General features: G+C 38.6%; 1 protein-coding gene across 2 annotated transcripts in view; it reads right to left on the bottom strand.

Moving 5' to 3' along the window:
• PCNX2 (pecanex 2) overlaps positions 1 to 18,613 on the bottom strand; it is a 360,390-nt gene that overhangs the window by 212,626 nt on the left and 129,151 nt on the right. For both annotated transcript variants that reach the window (XM_049868166.1, XM_049868167.1), the window contains exons 16-19: positions 17,143 to 17,252; positions 15,914 to 16,010; positions 2,425 to 2,517; positions 1,405 to 1,555 (exon numbers count right to left, since the gene is read on the bottom strand). In XM_049868166.1, coding sequence (XP_049724123.1) covers positions 1,405 to 1,555; positions 2,425 to 2,517; positions 15,914 to 16,010; positions 17,143 to 17,252 — 451 coding nt within the window. The remainder of the gene's footprint in view (positions 1 to 1,404; positions 1,556 to 2,424; positions 2,518 to 15,913; positions 16,011 to 17,142; positions 17,253 to 18,613) is intronic.

Genomic DNA, 18,613 nt, shown 5'->3' with positions numbered 1-18,613 from the left:
TAGCTTTGAGGTATCTTAAGATAATATCAATGCTTCTCCCATCTATTCAGTCACAGGACACAGAGTCACAGAGCAAGGAGAGACCTAGCAGGGAAATTCCTGAGAGATGTAGAACCTCTGAAATTGTCATTATTATCATGATCGTGGGCAGAGACATGCCATCTACTCCTCAAGTTAACAAAGCAAGTTAAAGAAAATTCAAGAGCTCAGGGGTTCTGAAAGCTAAACTCCTGTGTCTGCTACACCTCCACCATTTTGTGGAGAATGGCGGGACAACCAAGTGATGTTCTTCTTGGTCCCCGCTTAACGTAAGCTGGAATGCGTAATCTTCAGGTTTGAATGGTATAAATTAAATTTTTCTGACATACTAATAACCAAATAATATTTGAATAAAACATACTTCTAATTCACCCCATTTCAACTTTCTTGTTCTGGTTGGCTAGAATATATGGGAGTAACACTGTATACTCCAAAGTACCCAGTCTCATAAGACAGTACACAATACCAGGGAAGTCAGAACAACTTGACCAAGGCAAAGTCATAGAAGCTTCATAGACACATCCAAACTTCCTGAAGGACCTAATTACTGGGCTGAGGGCTGGGGACCATGGTCTCAGGGGACATCTAGCTCAATTGGCAAACATAGCTTATAAAGAAAATGTTCTACATCCAACTGTGGTGAGTAGTGTCTGGGGCCTTAAAAGCCTGTGAGTGGCCATTTAAAACATACCACTGGTCCCACCCCATCTGGAAAAAGGGATAATGAAGAATACCAAAGACAAAAGGGAAACATTATTCCAAAGGACTAATGGACCACAACTATCACAGCCTCCACCAGACTGAGTCCAGCACAACTAGATGGTTTGCCTACCACCACCGACTCCTCTAACAGGGATCACAATAAAGAGTCCCAGACAGAGGTGGAGAAACATGTAGAATAAAATTCTAACTCACAAAAAAAGACCAGACTCACTGGTCTGAAAGAGACTGGAGAAACTCTGAGAGTATGGCCCTGGACAAGTCACTCCTGAGGTTCACCCTTTAGCCAAAGATTAGACAAGCACACTAAAAAAAAATGATAATATATGTAGCTCAACCACGTATACTAGACTAAATGGGCACAGCAGCCCCAGGGGCAAGGATGAGAAGGTAGGAGGGGACAGGAAAGCTGGACGAATGGAAATGGGGAACCCAAGTTCAAGAAGGGGAGAGTGTTGACACATCGCGGGATTGGCAACCAATGTTCCCAAACAATATGTATATTAATTGTTTAATGAGAAACTAATTTGCTCTGTAAACCTTCATCTAAAGCACAATAATTAAAAAAAAAGTCTCCATTTTAAAGTACACCTACCACTACAATTTTTTTTTTATTATTATGAGTATGAGGGATACTTTACTAACCTGTCACTTCACGTTGCTGATACTCCCTGTTTTTAAGAATGGGGTGTGAAATCCACATCCAGGGATGATGTTTGCGGAGTTGAGGGAGTAGGTAATGTGCTAGGAACCCCACGGTGCCAGCTAGGACGAACAGCACGATGCTGAGAAATGGCTGTGAGGAAAGAGGGCAAAGTCTCCTTATTTTTGCTTAGAGAGGGCAAGGAACACCCACAGATAATACATGATGCTGCTGGCCTTCCCCTTTCTCATCTTAAAGAACAGATGGCCAAGTTCAGTTGTTTCTGGTCTCTGAACATTTCTTCCATTTAGAGGTACCTGATCTGTGTGTTGAGACCCACCAGATGGGGGTGAAGAGCTGGCCTGTGCATTACAGAGGGTGAGAGGAAAGCTGCCCATTGGCATGTGTTTCTTTGTTTGTTTGTTTTCTTATAAGCAGAGATGGAGATAAGAAATTTTGCTAAAAGACTTTTCTAAATTGAAAGGGGAGTTCATAAATGGGCACTCTTTTTTTTTTTTTTTTTGGTAGAGATAGCAACTGTCCGTAAGTACTTTAAGCCAGAAATCTCGCCTGGAGCTCTCTACTTTTCTAACTGAAAATCGTGTTCCAATAATCCTTTTGCTTCTGTGACCTCCGTCTCACCCCAGTACAGTAACTGGCTGGAAGGTTACTCCTCTCTCCCTGAATTGTGGTACCACGCCTTTAGCCCATCTCATTGCTATTAATCGTAATCACAGGGGACTCTACAAAGATACATTACTGCTCTTACAAACAGAACAACTCCTCGTTTGGGTAACAGAGCAAGGATAAAATAACTGAACCAAGTCTGTGTTTTAGACCAGATCAGATCTTGGACATAACTTTCAACAACGTGAGGATATATTCCTTAAATCTTTCAACTGGCATTTTGTTTTCTTTCTCAGGCTCAACTCTCATTGTCAGTACCCTATAGCTCCACAACCAGCTCTGTTATTAAAGAGAACAGGGACATGGGAAGAGTGTAAAGTTGAATGGATACCTACGCGTAAGGAGAGGAATACAGTGCTGGCACTGACTGCAAACGAGAGGACAGCAACGACTGAGCAGACAATGAGATCCGACTGTAAGGCATCCTTCTGAAAAGAGACATCAAACGGAAAAAGATGCTGTTCGTTTTTCCTCTGAGAAGCTGTGTGTAACCAGGTAAACCAGATAAGACACTGACCCTGGTACACTGCTCTTCCAACCCTTGGCTTACCAGGTATATTCACACAGGGGCCCGCTGAATGGACCATTCACCGCCTCCTCTTTGGGGACCATCCAGAGAGAAAAGGCAAAGAGTAGGGCAAAGGAAATGCATACAAGGTTGGTGTACATCATCTAACCATAGAAAAAGAAAGGTTCTCTACTTGTGAGAGGCAAAAGGTTCTTCTACACAAATGTAGACAGAGTACAAGATGCCCAGAGAGCTCCTGAAAGAGACCTTAACTCACTAAGGTCTGCTACAGGAGGGCACCCAATGTACTAATAAACTCTACTTGGCTTCAGGGTAGCTTGAATTTTAACATGCAAATAGCCTGAGTAGGCCAAACAGAAACCCCTCACACATCTGCATTTTGCTTTGGACCAGAATAGATTTTACATTTTAACTTACCAGTCAGATAGGGTAAAGGCCATCTCCAAATTATTAAAATATATACGCATTATATTAAAAAAAAAAATTGTTGCCGTCAGTAGATTCCAACTCATAGCAACGCTTTAGGACAGAGTAGAACTGCCCCATAGGGTTTCCAAGGAGCAGCTGGTGGATTCTAAGTGCTGACCTTTTGGTTAGCAGCCGAGCTACTAACAGCTACACCACCAGGATTCCATGTATTATATACATACATACTTATATGTATGTATATATATATATATATAATATGCAGATAATGAAATTTTTAGTAACTTGCTAATAATTTTCCATCACACAAAATGGTGGTGTAAACAGGGGCTCAGGAAGATAAAGTAAAGTTAGACACAAGAATGGCATTAATGCCACAAATACATGGAGAATGCCTGATGGCTCAAATAAGGCACAATATCAAATACATTTGATTGTTGGCTGATAAACTTAAAATGGACATTAGGGACCACCCAATCAATTCTTTTCTTTATACAGAGAAGTTTAGCTGCAGTATGCAATTATTTAACATTTTAAGACATCACACTGTTACCTGAAAATTTGGAAACCATCAGTACATTTATACATCCCTTCTTACATGGGGTCTCCTTGAGTAAGAATGGACTTGATGAAAACTAGCAAAAACAACAATCTCATACTAAAAATGACTTACGCTTTTTAAATACTAGTTTTGAATCTTATCCACCAGAAAATTGTACAGAAAGATACACCACTGTTTCTCTCTCCTCAGCCTTTTATTTTCATTTTATTATTATTATTATTATTTTATTTTCATTTCTTGTTTTTTAAATTACAATGAGGAGTTTCTTGTAGGTCATGCTGCTGGTTTGCAGACTGTATCAACATCCAAAGTGATGGATAGGAAAACATCAGGAAGGACAGTTTAAATGGAAAGACAGTCTAAATAATGACTTGGACCATTTGAAGAAATAGTCAAACAAGGCTTAGTTACAGTAATTAATAATAGAGTTAAGAGATACATTCTCAAAGTCAACTTATCAATCATCTGCTAAGGTTGTTTCGAATATTCTATCTCAAAAACTTACAATTCCCTCTAGCTCTGGAATATGGGGGAGATCATACAGTGACAGGCCATGAACCCTAGATAGTTCTTACTAATGGTGATCTGATTTTTGGGCAAGGAAAATCACTAGTTTTTAATTCTGAATCTATAAAAATGTTACGATCAGAGGTTTCCACCAAAAACTTACTCTCAGTAATGGCCAAAATCCAGTATCTCCTTTCACTCCAAACATTTACAAAAGGCCAGATTCACCAAGAATAATTCTATAATTCACAGCTTCTTCAGGCTGTGGAGTTAGGTTAATTTTTCTTTCCTATTTTTCATTGAGAAAACCCTGGTGGCGTAGCGGCTAAGTGACACGGCTGCTAACCAAAGGGTTGGCAGTTCGAATCTGCCAGGCATTTCTTGGAAACTCTATGGGGCAGTTCGACCCTGTCCTATAGGGTCGCTAGGAGTCGGAATCGACTCAGCGGCTCTGGGTTTGGTTTTTGGTTTGGTATTTTTCATTGACGGTTTATGTCATTTAAAAAATACCGTTTACCCAAAAGGAAGATAAATTTTTTTTCAAATATTCTAATTTAAAAATTAAGTGTCATCTTAAACTGACCTATCATCCTTGTCTAAAGACAAGCAGGATAATTGCAGGGGCAGAGGGGTGCATTTCTAGGTTCCTTATAGCAGCACAGAGAACGAGCTCAGATTGTTGCTGATTTTTTTTTTTTCATAATTGAAAGATACACAGAAATTCCACTATGGTTTTAAACAATGTTATGGCACCACTTGTAAACACAAACCACTACACAGCCTTTCTCAACTTATTAAAATGTTCTTTTTCCCCATTTCTTTTCTGAATTGTAATTTTTAACAGCTTTGTTGTTGTTAATTCCATCAAGTCAGCTCCTAATCAAGGCAACCTTACATAGAACAAAACATTGCTGGTCCTGTGCCATCTGCATGATTGTTGGTACAATCCATTGTTGTGGCTATTGTGTGTCAATCTAAGTGCAATACGTCATTTGATTTCTTGACTGCTGCCTTCATAGAGGTTGATTGCTGATCCAACAGAATGAAATCATTGCCCACTTCAATTTTTTCTCCATTTATCACGATGTTGTTTATCGGTCCAGTTATGAAGATTTTTGTTTTCTTCGTGTCAGGCATACTGAAGGCTTCGGCTTTCATCAGTGTCGTCTTCCTATCAAAGGTTGTTAATGAGTCTTCCTCCAATCCTGATGCCACATTCTTCTTCATATAGCCCAGCTTTACAGTGTGTTCAGCACACAGATTGAGTAAGTAAGGTAAGCGGGTACAACCCTGCCACAGACCTTTTCGAATTTTAAACCATGCAATATCCCCTCGTTTTGTTTGAACAACTGTCTTTTGATCTATGTACAGGTTCTGCATGAATACTTTAAGTGTTCTGGAATTCCCTTTCTTTGTAATGTTATCCATAATTTGTTAAGATCCACACAGTCGAATGCCTTTGTATAGTTGATAAAACATAGGCAAAACATCTTTCTGGTATTCACTGCTTTTGGCCAAGATCCATCTGACATTAGCAGTGATATCCCTCATTCCACATCCTCTTCTGAGTTTGGCTTGAACTTCTGACAGTACCAAGTCAATGTATAGCACAGTACTTTTTAAATTATCTTCAGCAAAATTTTGCAAGAATGTGATATTAACAATACTCTTTGATAATTTCCACATTTCATTCGATTGCCTTTCTTTGGAATGGGCAAGAATATGGGTCTCTTCCAGTAATTTGGTCAGGTTCCTGCCTTCCAAATTTCTTGAAATAGAAGGGTACTTGCTCCCAGAGTTGCACCTGTTTGTTGAAGGATCTCAGCTGGTATTGTGCTAACTCCTGGAGTTTTATTTTTTGCAAATGCCTCAGTACAGCTTGAACTTTTTCCTTCAGTACCCGTGGTTCTTGATCAAGTGCTAAGATGGCTGAAGGTCGACCAATTATTTTTGGTACAGTGACTATGTATTCCTTCCTTCTTCTTTTGATGCTTGCTGCATCATTCAATTTTTTGCCCGTATAATCCTTCAGTAATGCAAATTGAGGCTTGAATTTTCTCTTCAGTTCTTTCAGATTGAGAAATGTTGATTGTGTTCTTCCCTTTTGGTTTTCTAACTCCAGATCCTTGCACATTTTATCATAATACTTTATCTTCTATTCTTGCCCTTTGAAATCTTCTGTTCAGTTCTTTTACTTCATCGTTTCTTCCATTCATTCCATTAAGCTACTCTGTGCTTAAGAGCAAGTTTGAGTCTCTTGTGATACCCATTTCCATCTTTTCTTTCTTTTTTTCTTTCCAGCTTTTTTTGCCAGTGAATGTTGAACCATGTTTATAGTTCTAATCATGATGCATATGGATTTTTCTATGCATATTTTATAAAATATCATCTTAGTATTTATATAATTTTGTTTTTTTAACAGGATTTTCTTTTGTAAGCATTAAATATATTATTGCATACCAAAAAAACCAAACCCATTGCCATCGAGTTAATTCTGACTCATAGCAACTCCACAGGACAGAGTAGAACTTCCCCATAGGATTTCTAAGGAGTGGCTGGTGAATTTAAACTGCCAACATTTTGGTGAGCTGCCAAGTTCTTAACTCCTATACCAATATTCACTTAACGGCTGAAGAATTCCCCATCTTGTGACTATTACACAGTGCTGTAGTGGACCCTCAAAATGAATCAGTTTAATGAATGAAAGTGATTGAGCTATACTTTGTGCAACTATTCCCTGACTGTTAGATATTAGGTTGCCATATTACCATGATGAATTCTACTATAATCAGTATCTCCCTTTATGCACTGAGTCTTTTTCCATATTTTGAATTAATTCCCTACAAAAACTCTCACAGATTTACTCTATCAAAGGTTATGAATATTTTACAATCGTTGACAAAGCTTTTCCAAATGATTCTAACTTATACAAACACAAACAATGTCTGAGATCCCATTTCATCACAGTTGGCAATATAATTCATTTTTCCTTGGCTATTGAGTGGACAAAACAATGTTATTTTGTTTTCATTTACATTTCTTTAATTACAAGTAGAGGAAATATTTTTCATACATTTACTTACTAATTGATTTCTAAATGAAGTGTTATATTAATATCATTTCCATATAGAGTTTAAAAAATAAAATCATGAGAGCTGTTGGTATAATGAAGATATTTAATGTGTGAAATTTACAGCAAATATTTTACCAAATCATTTAAAAGTGATTGCCTTTTTTACATACAGAATTTTTTAAAATTTATGTACTCAAATCTAACTTTGTATGTGTATTTATTTTATGGCTTTCATGTCTGGGAAACCATTCCCTCCTTAGAATTTGGATAAATGTTTGATTTTATTTTATATCCTTTTTTGAGTTCTTCTTTTACATTTTTAAAAAATATGTGCCATACATACGGAAAAGTACATAAAATAAATACGAACAATTTAAAAAATAATTATAAAGTAAGCACCCCTGTAACCACCAACTTATTCAAGAAATCGAACATTTCCAGCACCCTAGAAGCATTTCCAGCACCCTAGAAGCATTTCCAGCACCCTAGAAGCTATTGAAAACCCTGTGGACCACAGTTCTGCTCTGACACGACATGGGGTCTCCATGAGTCAGAATCAACTCCATGGCAACTGGTAGTAACTGGTAGAAGCCCTTGTACGCACCTTTCTGATCACAAAGTTCACCTTCCCCCCTAGAAGGTATCTATCTACTATCCTGACATATGTGAAAATCATTTTCTAGCTGTCTTTAAATAATAATTTTACTATTTTTGCATGCAACTTTAAGCAATTTCATTTAGTATTGCCTATTTTTATCTGATAAAATGGCATTATAGTCTATGTATTCTTTAAGATGTGCATCTTTTCCTATATGTGGTTAAAATCCATCCACGCTATTGCATGTAGCTATAGTAAAATCTTTTCTTTTGCTATAAATGACTCAATTATTTCACTGCTGAGGGACTTTCCAATAGCTTCAGTTTGCAGCTCGTATGAGCAAATGCTGTCACGGACTTGCTCATGTGTGTGTAGTATTCTGGTGCAAACGTGAAATATTTGCTCCAGGGTAAATATCTAGGAGTAAAGTTGCTGGGCTGTAGGGTATACATAGGGACATTGGTGATTCAGCAATAGAATTCTCGCCTGCCATGCAGGAGACCTAGGTTCAATTCCCAGGCAACGCACCTCAAGCACAGCCACTACTCATCTGTCAGTAGAGGCTTGCATGTTGCATAATGCTGAACAGGTTTCTGTGGAGTTTCCAGACTAAGACAGATTAGAAAGAAAGGCCTGGAGATCTACTTCCAAAAATCGGTCAATGAAAAACCTATGGATCACAACTACAACCGATTACGAGCGTGGTGCAGGACCAAACAGTGTTTCGTTTCATTGTGCACAGGGTCGCCATGAGTCAGGGGCAAAATCTATTGCAGCTAATAGCATCAATAATAACAGGGTATATGCATCTTCAACTTGGTAACACTAAAAAGTTTCCCCGAGTGGATGTACTAATTCACCTTCCTACCAGCAGAATATGAGAGTTCCCTTTGTCCCATCCTCTAATTTTTTGTGAGATTGGTCAGTGTGAAATGGTAGCTCATTGCGTTTCTTATCTGGAATGTGAAGTTCCTCATATGTTCATGTTTTTTCGCCATTTGTATTTCTTCTTTTGTGAAGTGTGTGTTACAAGTCTTTTGCCCATTTTCAGTTGAAATACTGATTTATAGGAATTTATATCCATCTGGATGCTAACGCTTTAACAGCTATACATATTTAAAAATTCTTTCCCATTCTGTATCTTATCCTTTCAGTTTCTTTTTTGGTATCATTTGATAAAGCAAAGGTCAGAATTTTAATGAATTTAATTTTGTGTGTTGTTTAAAAAATAATTTTGTCTCCTGACATCAGAAAGCTATTCCCCTTTGCTTGATTCTAAGTGCTTTCAGGTTTTGCCTTCTCATATTTATAATCCACCTGGTAGTCCTTAACTTACTTACGATGTATCCGAGTTAGGACAAACCACACTTACGACTCTTTTCTTTTTTTGTACGTCTTATCATTAGTAAGTAATATGTACTACATATAATGCTGCAGCGAGTAATTTGCTGATATTATCATTCTCAGATGTTCATTCACAGATGTTCAATGTTATGATTTACTGTTCAAAACACTGCCATATAGCAGGCAATAATGAAACCAGAAAAAAAAAAAAGAGGCATTTGATTTATGTCAGAACCAACTTACGAGGGAGTCATTCGAACGGAATCTAATTGTAAACCATGGAATACTTGTAGTGTGATACAGAAATTCAATTTCATTTTGTTACCTATAATTTCTACTTTTTATTATTCCATTTTTCCCTCTGTGTGGCGTTGGAAGTTACTTGCTGTTTCTATTCCTTTAGCAGTTACCCTGAACATTCCAACAAACACAGTTTATTTATCACAGTCTGAAGTTACTTAATATCTTTATTCTTCCCCTGGATATAACTAAGTTCTTTGAATACCTTCGAGTTCATTTCACCTCCTACACATATTTATGTGTTATTATAATCATGTATTTTCTTCCTAATTTATGTGTTTTAATCTAATCATACACTGTTACTAAGGTTTTAACAGTTAATGTTTGTTTAAATTTACCAATGTATTTATAACTTTCTTTTGTCTTTTTTCCTTCTTGCAAATCAGACATTCCATCTGGAATCACTTTTTGTTGATAGAATCATTATGATTACATTTAGTGAAGGTATCTCAGTTTTTGCTTGTGTAATATCTTTTGATTTTGCCCTCATTCTTTAAGGATATTTTCAGTGGGTATAGAATTCTAGGTTGGTAGCTTCTTTCTTTGAAGAATATTAAATATATCAAACAACTGTCTTCCAGCTTCCATTACTGCTTTTGATAAGTGAGCTCTCAGTTTGTCATTCATTTGAGTGTAATTTGTTTATTTAATTATTTTAAGATTGCCTTTGTCTTTGATGTATTACAGTTTCACTATGGGGTGTCTGGTGCGGAGTCTTCTTTTTTTTTTTTTTTTTAATTTACCCTGTTTGTGATTCGCTGGGATTCTTTAATCTCCACATCAGTGTCTTTCATCAATTCTGATAGAGTCTCAGACATTATATCATCAACTATAGACTATGCTCCAGTCTCTCCCCTTTTCCTGGAATTCCGATTACATATATATTAGATCTCTGTATCTTTCAAGTCTTTTCATCACTCTTGCACAGTTTCTAATTATTTGTCTATTTGATGTTGCATTCTGGATACCTTTTTCTGTCTTCAGTTCACTAATTCTCTCTTTGGAAGTGTCTAATCTCGTGTGTAAGTGTGTGTGTGTTTACTTCAATTGCTTTATTTTTTTGTTGGTTGGTTGGTTGTCTGGTTGGTTGCTTCATTTTGTTGATTGGTTAGTTGGATGGTTGGTTGGTTTTAGGAAGTTCTGTTTGGTTCTCTTATATTTGATAGGTCACTTAGAATATTTTTTATTGCCTGTAAAATTTTAAGCTTTTTTTTTTTTTTCTTCAAACATAGTAAGTATAGTTGTCTTAAAATTTGGGTCTGATAGTTCCAATAGCTGAAGTGTTTCACAGCTATTTCTGCTGGTTCTCTTCCAGCTGTTTCTGCTGATTCCTTGTGTATTCTCCAAAATTTTATTGTAAACTGCTCATTTTCATTAGAAAATTGGTTTTGGAAACACTAGGAGGCCTAGGATGAAAGTTTGCTCCTCTCAAGAAGATTCATGTTTGCTTCTGCCATGAGGTACTTCCAGTCAGAGACCACCTTAAACTATATTCAAAACGAGGCGTTTTGTGCTATCCAGATGTTTAAAGACATGAAAAGTTACAACTTCTAAAGAATTCTTTTACTGCTGTTGTTATGCTCAACACTGAGGCAAGTCTGCTTGTATTTCCCTGTTGCCAGGTGGAAACCCCAGGTTCTGCTTGGTGTGACTCATATCATATCATATCTCATACTCATGATAGACCAAAGTGGGAGAGCAGAAGGGCACCTTTATTTTGCTGGGCAAGGAAAGGAGAAAGTCGGGGCTGCTGCCACCAAGTCTGCTCAGTGGAGGCGAGGGGAAAGGTTACTTTTTTTTTTTTAAATAGCTTTTATTGTGCTTTAAGTGAAAGTTTACAAATCAAGTCAGTCTCTCACACAAAAACCCATATACACCTTGCTACATACTCCCAATCACTCTCCCCCTGATGATACAGCCCACTCCCTCCCTCCACTCTCTCTTTTCGTGTCCATTTCGCCAGCTTCTAACCCCCTCTACCCTCTCATCTCCCCTCCAGGGAGGAGATACCAACATAGTCTCAAGTGTCCACCTGATCCAAGAAGCTCACTCCTCACCAGCATCCCTCTCCAACCCATTGTCCAGCCCAATCCATGTCTGAAGAGTTGGCTTCGGGAATGGCTCCTGTCCTGGGGCAACAGAAGGTCTGGGGGCCATGACCACCCGGGTCCTTCTAGTCTCAGTCAGACCATTAAGTCTGGTCTTTTTACGAGAATTTGGGGTCTGCATCCCACTGTTCTCCTGCTCCCTCAGGGGAGGAAATGTTACTTTTAAGAGGTTTATAAGTACAGAGTTCATACAAGTTATGTCAGCAACATTCTTAATCCTACTACGCAGGTGCAATGGGGCTTACATATAACTTCATGCATCGCCAGGAGTTAATGTGAACTTATGAGGTGTGCCAAACAAAGGAATGAGGACTCTAATGCAAAGCTATAGGGCGAGCCAAGCAAGCTGCTTGAGGCAGTGGAATTTTCTGCAACCTGGGGACCTCTGTCTTACCCCTGGCATTGAAGAGAATGGAGATGATTTATTTCTGGTTCATCCTCACTCTGAAAGTGTTATCCATTAGGGTCCCAGATTGATGAAGGGTCATCTGTCATTAGACTCTCCCACCTTGAGCAGACCTGGGCTTTCATTTCTGTTACCCAAAGTTTGGGGTCTCCAAACCAAGGCTCAAGGTCCCCTGGTTGGGAAGATATCCTTGGGGCAAAAGAAGCTTCCTTCTGCTTGCTCTTGCAGGTTCCCCTTTTTACTCCAATTTTGATCTGATAATTCCTTATCAATTTTTCAGTTTTTGTTACATTCAGTAGTGTGTTTTTTTTTTTTAATTCAGAATTTTCAATTTTAATCAGCAGAGGGATTGGTTTTAATAATCTATCCTGCCATAATACCAGAAATGGAAAAGTCTCATTTGATTTCTTCTTCTTCCTTTTCTTCTTCTTCTGCTTCTCCTCCTCTTTCTTCTTTTTTCTTTCCTCCTCCCTCTTCTCCTGCTTCCTCCTTACCCTCCTCCTCCCATCCTTCCTCCTCCTCCTCTTCCTCCTCTTCTCCTTCTTTCTCTCTCTCTCACTCACGCACTCACTCTTATCCCTCTCTAACTTGCATTCGTGTCTAATGAAGGCTTAACACATAAAATTCTCTTTTTCCCTCCCATGGCTAAATAATTTCCTCAACACCATACACTGAAGAATCAATTTTTGATTGCGGCATTTCATTTTCACAAAATACGTTCGTATAAGAAAAATTATATTCTTTCTGGGTTTTTCTGATCTACTAATATTCTATATTCTTAGATCAGTCTCTTATTTTTTCTCTGATTACTCAATCTTTATAATATACTCCAAAATCTCAAGAGCTATGTTCCTTTTTCTTATTCTTCTTTTTCGGAATTTTTAAAACTATCATTAACTACTATTCTTCTAGATGAACTTAGAATCATTTCCACTAGTTTTGAATACAATTCCTCTGGACTGTTTCGAACTCTATTAAACCTATAAATTTATTAGAAAGAATTGGCGTTTTATAAATAGCCTTCCTATCTAAAATCGGTTTATGTATCCCTTCCGTCACCACTTATTCAGAGCTTCATTTACATTTTAATAGACTTTTGTAGTTTTCTTTATTTGTGACGCTACTTGCTAAAATCATTGCAGTCATCATAAGATATTTTTAGTTGCTATTGGGAGCTGGATTTTTTTTTTTTTTAATTATATTTCTAAGGTGATTTCTGGTGTGTGATTGCTCTTGATTTTCTGATTTTTTTTTTTGGTCTTTGGCAGTATTTGAGAACCCTCTTATTAATTATAGTCAATTTTCAACAACTCTCTGTGGGTTCTATATGTACATAATAATATAATCTACAAATTTTGTTCTTTTTCAGGCTTTATATTGGCCAGGATATTTAAAAGAATATTTGATAATATTAATATTTGTTCTCTATTTGTAGTGGTAAGTCCACGCATGTTTAACCGACAAATATAATAATGGCTCATAGTACACTGAAGGTTTTAAATGCATTGTGGAATTTTATACAGGACTTAATACACCAGCCCCAAAAAGAGGCTGAAGAAGATCTGGTCCAACATTACACAACCAACAGAGTAAGACAGCTGGGACCAGAAAAATATACACACTGTATCCAACCAACATAGAAGAAGCTTTTGAATTTTACAGATAAAAATTAAGTAGGGCTTGGCTTTTTTGTTTGTGTGTGTGTTTTGTTTTCACTAGAAACTGAGAATAATGGATACAATGCAGTAACAAATTTTAACATGATGAAAAGACTGTCAAAAATGATGATGACCAGTGAGGGTATAAACTGAAAGGTAGTGCTAATAAGGCACGAGAAAGAAGACAAAGCAGGCAAACCACTAGCAGAAAGGATATTCCTTTTTGAAATATTGAATTTAGGTAATGAGCTTTGTATGCATAATTTATCTTGCTCATATGGAATCATATGAACCCATTGATTGGGTGCTAGATTCCATTTTTAGATCAATGTTTCTTAAAGTATAGTCTGTGCAGCACCTGGAAAAGAATCTTTTGAGTGGACAGTCTTGTTAATAAGCAAATCCACAGGCTCTACCACAGGCCAAATGAATCAGAATGGCACAGGGAGGGGAAGAGAAGGCGGGATAGGAAACCTGCAAACTAAAAAGGATCCCTAATGGCTTCTCATGCAAACTAAAATTTAGGATAAGGGGGAGAGACGGAAGAGAAAATAAAAGAGGCAGAGAGAGACACAAAGGAATAAAATCAGAGAGAGCTGGGAGGGAAATTTTATACTTGCACTTATGGTACAAAAGGTATTATAAATCAAACTGATAAAAAGCTGAATCTGATTTCCCATTAAAATATTATAATTAGACCAGGAGACTTTTTCAAGAATGGAAGACAAACATCATATTCAATCACTTACCGGTTATGTGTACAAAGCATTGTAAAGTATATGAATATCAAGTAAGCCAATGCATGATCCATCACATCTAATTATATTAATGAAGTGCTATCAGAGTCTGCCATATACATTTACTGTCTTTCTTGGTAATTCATTCATTATTTTCACTGTAATAAATCAGAAAGTGAAGAAACATCTTCATAGGTCATAAAATCCGGGAAGGTTTTGGGAAGATAGATTTTCTCAGCTATCCATGAGGAGATTTGGGGCCACCCTACTGCCTTTGCAGAAAGGAATCTAGGCATGTCAGACTGATCATCTCCCTGTCAGACTCCTGGTATAAACAGAGGAGATCAGGTTGTTGATTGCATGTTTGAATGTGAAATGTCTCTCTTCTCCCCTAGCTGCCATCTCATCAGCTCCAGCAGCTTCACCTCACACCCTGCTTTTTAATGCATCTTGGCTTTTAAAATTCATGAGCCACCCCCTCACTCATGCTAAATGATTTGCCCTTTGCTTTCCTATCACATGACAAAAAAAGCCTCAGTGTTTTTGCTTGAATTGTGACCGCACTCAAAGGCACACAGGGCTGAGTATGAATTTTAAAAGAATGTTATCACGTTGATGACCATTGTCTTGAAATGGTGGATTGGAATTTAATTCATTTAAATTCAACAGAAGGCGTTGTGCACCTACTATGTGTCAGGCACTGTGGCTACCAAGACAAATGATGCATGATGCCTGGTGGGAGCTGCTTGCTTTTCCTTTTACCTGCTATTCCTAAAATACACATGAATAGCATGACTCAAAGGAATCAGACTGCTCCAAGCTCCACAATATCAAATGCATGGGAGCTTACGTCATCAATGAAAATGGCCTTTCAAAGTATTAATGTTTGAAAGTTGATACTAATGAGGCCACGCTTGCTCAAAGAACATTTGAGTCTGCTTTCAGCCATTTTCCTAGTGAACAAGAAATATATTATCATCATTTTACAGCTTCTTCTGTTCTTTTCCTCCTTCCCTTTTCCCTCATTCACTCCAACTAGTCTGGCTTCTCTCCACTCTGATAACCCAGCCATAAATCCTAAGCTCAACAGTCCCTAGCAAGAGCTGTGCAGATGTCAATCTGGATCAAAAGACCCTGGTAGAGGGCTCTGAGGTCAGCATGAGGCTGGAGCAAGGGATGTGAAGAGGGACTGTATGTGCAGCACCTCAGGAGTACAGTTTGGCTAACTGCTTATTTGAGAAGCCTTTATCCACGCGTAGCCGGCCTACTGTCTGTACCAGCAATGGGTTCCTTGCCTGAACACAGTTCATGGAAATCTCCATGCAAACTGCCATAAACCGAGCACCCACTAAGTGTCTGTGGCATGTGTGCTCTGCATCACCTTCAAGACGCTGTCCGCACCTGGCAGCTTCACGACCCAGTGCGCTAGGTGTATGCCAAGACCAGGCCCTTCTTCCCATACTAGTTGTTCTCATGCCGGTCTAGCTGGAGCCTGACTGAAAACGTGAGCTCTGCTCCTGACAAGTTATATCAAGTGATGCCACTCACGCACTAGGTTAAAAATGAAATGCCTCACCACAGAGTCTTTCATCTTCTTTGGGAGAGGGTCTTCTGCCAACTCGTCCAAACTCTGATGTAAAAATTTAGGAAATAATTTGCATTGAATAAAGGACCTGAAAGTGGAAAAACACAGGTTTTACTTTGAAAAATATGTGTCCATTGCAATGTTTGAGGTAAATGGCTTCACTGGAGACCTCACACCCACAAAGATCAAATACAATTTATAATCAAAAAGGACACATATTCAAATGATAGGAAGGTAAAGTTTTGATTGTCAAATTTCACAGTAATGAAAGCAGTCAAGCAACTAAGGAAGTCTGGATCCCCCATCAGCAGCTAACTCAGCTCTAGGATTCTGGATTCTCTGCTTCCACTCACCCTTAGGGGCTTCTTACTCACAAAGAGCCTCAACATTTCAAAAAGGTAAAACAGTTGAGTATAAAAATTGTGCAACCCATGTTTGACTTTTCTTTTTCTCATTTTTCTACACCTTTCATCTTGCTGCACCTGACAGCCTAAAATTATGGTCCCCAAACAATGATGCTCATTTTAAGTGAAAATCTTTTATGGCCTTAGACAGATCACACAAGATATTGCTATTGATATCAGAAACTTATTTCAGCATCACGTAAAGGGTTTTCAGTCATAACTCCATATTTCAAAAATTTAAAAAAGACATAACTAAAAAGGAGATTGAAAAATATACTTTAACATGACTAAAGATGATTATTAAATGCATTTAAAACTTTGGCTCCAACTTCAGATTAAGCCCAGAGGAAACCAGCTACTTAAGGAGTGAACAGCAACAAAGAAAACAAAAGCCTTTCTTTCCTTCCAGTGGTGCAGGTCTGGTCTCCTCACGGTAATTGCCTGGAGTAAAGACAGCAATGCTGCTTAATGGATCCAGAAAGGGTACACTCTGAGGTTGTAGCTTCTCATACAACTCACCCAAGGGAAAAACAAAGATGGCGCTTGGGTGCTATCAGCCATCTGGTCCTGTCATTGTGCATTTTATTTCACAAACAGAAGAGCAAAGGTTATGTGTTCACTGGAAGTTGAGCCTGGGTTTTAATTAGTTTCTGGGTCTGCCTTTCTCCCACCCTCCCCAGTGATTAGCTAACTCAATAGCTTATGATCCCAACCACAATGAGCCCCAAGTGCCGACTCCCACTCAGTGGGTGAGCAGCCCCGTGGGAAGGGTGCAGGCAGGGTGTATGATGAAGTGGCGCAGACCATGTTACTCACATCAGCACTGATGGGTCGCTGCTCTGCCTGCTCAGGTGGTAGGAAAGGGCGACCAAGAGGCCGCAGAAGGCCGAAAACAGTGCCGGGATGTGCTGCGTACTCCATGGCTCCTACAGAAGATATCAAATAACCCAGTCACTCACGTCTATCTGCAAAATAGTGGGCTCTCTCAAATGCTTAGGCTCGTGCCCTTGAGGTCCAGCTAGACATGGCTTTCCCATGACCCCTCCTGCAGGTGGACATACAAGAATCTGGAATCACATGCAAACTTAGCCCGTTCGTATATAAATGTTGATTTTGACAGGGATGGGGGGGGCTTTCAAAATAACTGCACATGTTTATGTTTATATTTAATCTTTTCTGAAATTAAGTTTAGGATTTTTATAACACGTAACATTAAACATGTGCCCCCCTCTTTTGAATTTAATATGATACTTAACAATGATTATAAGAATTATATTCCTTCTTGTTATTTTTAGCTGTCATCTACTCGGCCCTGACTCATGATGACCTCATGCTCAGTGCTGCCCAGTCCTTCATCATCCCCGTGATGGGTTGCAGAACGGACCCTTGTGATCCACAGTGTTTTCACTGATTTTCAGAAGTAGATTGCCAGGCCTTTCTTCCTTGTCTGAGTCTGGAAGCTCCAAAAAAACCTGTTCAGCATCATAAAAATCCTACCCTGACAGACGTGTGGTGGCTGCACATGAGGCACATTGGCTGGGAATCAATCCAGGGTATCCCAACTTAACCAATGGTTTAAAAGGAATAAGCAACATAAAAATGGCCTAAGAGACCAAATAGACCAAACCAAACTAGACCGGTTGCCGTCGAGTCAGTTTCGACTCACAGAGACTCTATAGGACAGAGTAGAACTACCCCAAAGGGTTTCTAAGGAGCAGCTGATGGATTTGAACTGTTGACCTTTTTCATTAGTAGCCAAACTCTGTTTTGTTTTTTTTTTCTTGTTGTTCATTGTGCTTTAGGTGAAAGTTTACAGCTCTAGTTTCTCATACAAAAATGTATACACATATTGTTATGTGACCTTAGTTGCCATCCTATAATGTGACAGCACACTCCCCCTTTCCACCCCAGACTTCCCATGTCCACTCAACCAGCTCCTCTCCCTTCTGCCTTCTCATCTCACCTCCAGACAGAAGCTATCCATTTAGTCTCAGGTATTTACTTGAACTAAGAAGCACACTCTTCACGAGTATCACTTTATGTCTTATAGTTCAGTCTAGTCTTTGTCTGAAGAGTTGGCTTCAGGAATGGTTTTAGCTCTGGATTACCAGAGAGTCCGGGGGCCATGTCTTCTGGGGTTCCTCTAGTCTCAGTCAGACCATTAAGTCTGGTCTTTTTAAATGAATTTGAGTTCTGCACCCTACTTTTCTCCTGCTCTGTCAGGGACTCTTTGTTGTGTTCCCTGTCAGGGTGGTCATTGATGGTAACCAGTCACTATCTAGTTCTT

The sequence above is a fragment of the Elephas maximus genome, chromosome 24 (assembly GCF_024166365.1).
Source record: "Elephas maximus indicus isolate mEleMax1 chromosome 24, mEleMax1 primary haplotype, whole genome shotgun sequence".
Classification (NCBI taxonomy): Eukaryota; Metazoa; Chordata; class Mammalia; order Proboscidea; family Elephantidae; genus Elephas; species Elephas maximus.
This window is presented reverse-complemented; position numbering and strand designations above follow the sequence as displayed.